Below are 1,645 nucleotides of genomic sequence, written 5' to 3'. Positions count from 1 at the left end.
TGGGCTCACTCCAATAACTAAATTAATCAAACATCCTACTATCGCTGAACGACTGCTCATAGAGGGTCATATGATTGTTGGGTTTGCTCTGGTAGGGTCTTTAATGAGCAGAGCCATAGTCAGCCTGTGCTCTCTGAGGTGCTGCTTTCACACACTGAGCTGTGATGGACTGAGAAGGACAGCTGGGACACTTCATGAAGGACCTTTGTGAGCCGGACACACAGCAGCACGCTGACGTGAGAACAGGAAGTGATGAAAGCGGGTATCTCTCCGTAGCTCAGAGCCCACGTGCTCAGTCTACATCCAGACACCATGAAGCCAGCAGCCACCCCTCTGCTCCTCCTCCTCGGTGAGTCCCTCACTCATTTATTTCCAGCAGAGACTCTGACAGCAGCTCACAGTCTGTATATTATAACATAACATAACATATATAATATGTCAACATGGTAATTAATCTATTATTAGACAAAACTGGCTACATCTTATCATCCATCTTCATTACAGTCATGGTGACAGGTTTGTTTATGGCTGTTTACAGGGTCAGAAATAATGGCTGTCATGACAGCTTTTTAATAAGAATGAATTAATTACTGGATATTTGTATGACTTTAGAAAAGGCTGCACTCCCAAGTATCAGGTATAACCTCCACTAATTGGGAGTTTCTGCAACTTGAGAGAGTTTGTGCTGTTAAAACAAACAATACATTGATTTTGAATACCAAGTGCATAAACAGTATATTTGTTTTGTTTTTTACAGTGATGTGTCAACTCATTTTTAAAAGTAACTGAGTTACATGGCTGGCCTGATCTGAACCTGAGTGATAGTCTGTTATTGGACTTTTGTGCACAGAATCACAGTTTGTCTATAATGAACACCATGTCCATAAGTGCACATGACACCAAGACACCCCAGGTCACAAATGCACAGCCATAATTTTGTAATGGTGTCACCAGATGTGCAGCTGTATGTCTTGTAAAGACAAGAGCTGAGCTGTCAACTGATAACCACCTGGTGGTGAGTTGGATCAGATGGTGGGGGAGGATGCTGAGCAGGCCTGGTTCACCTAACCAGATAGTGAGGGTGTGCTGGGAATGCCTAGCAAAGGCCGCATCCCATGACATCTTCAACTCTAGCAGAACCACATCAGTATTTCAAATGAGGCTGAGAACACTGAGTTTGAATGGGTCACCCTGAGTTTCTTAGGGGCCAATAAGGTCAATTTGACCCCATTTACATTAATGTCAAACCAAGAAACATGACTGTTAACATAATGTTTGATGTGAAGGCTTTTAAATAGTTAAAAGTTGAAATGTAAATTGTTGATTTCTGTATTTTATAATATATTTATTGCATTTTATGTGGAGTGAATGAATAAAAGTATATTTACGGTGGCCCCCTAGAGACAAAGCACGTACAAACTCTGAAGCACGTGCAAATTTTCCTGCTTGGAATTGTATACAATTGCATTGGATTCACTGCATGAATAAACTTTCTGAATCCTTTATCATCCGCAACAGAAAATAGTTGTGGATGATGCTATGCAGATGACGCCGATGAAGCCAGATAACACACACCAATGAGTTAAACTGCAGGAATGTCTTAAAGACATAAAGACCTGGATGGCCGCTAACTTTCTGCTTCTTA

At 41.3% G+C, this 1,645-nt stretch overlaps 1 protein-coding gene across 1 annotated transcript in view; it reads left to right on the top strand.

The window, feature by feature from the left end:
- The first annotated feature begins 302 nt into the window (after positions 1–302).
- The window catches only part of LOC102194916 (uncharacterized), a 19,700-nt gene continuing 18,357 nt past the window's right edge, over positions 303–1,645 (top strand). The window contains exon 1 of the mRNA XM_005755033.1: positions 303–349. Within this exon, the coding sequence (XP_005755090.1) occupies positions 313–349 (37 nt within the window). The 5' untranslated portion in view covers positions 303–312. The remainder of the gene's footprint in view (positions 350–1,645) is intronic.

The sequence above is a fragment of the Pundamilia nyererei genome, unplaced genomic scaffold (assembly GCF_000239375.1).
Source record: "Pundamilia nyererei isolate P.nyererei 1_Seehausen unplaced genomic scaffold, PunNye1.0 scaffold00850, whole genome shotgun sequence".
Taxonomy (NCBI): domain Eukaryota; kingdom Metazoa; phylum Chordata; class Actinopteri; order Cichliformes; family Cichlidae; genus Pundamilia; species Pundamilia nyererei.
This window is presented reverse-complemented; position numbering and strand designations above follow the sequence as displayed.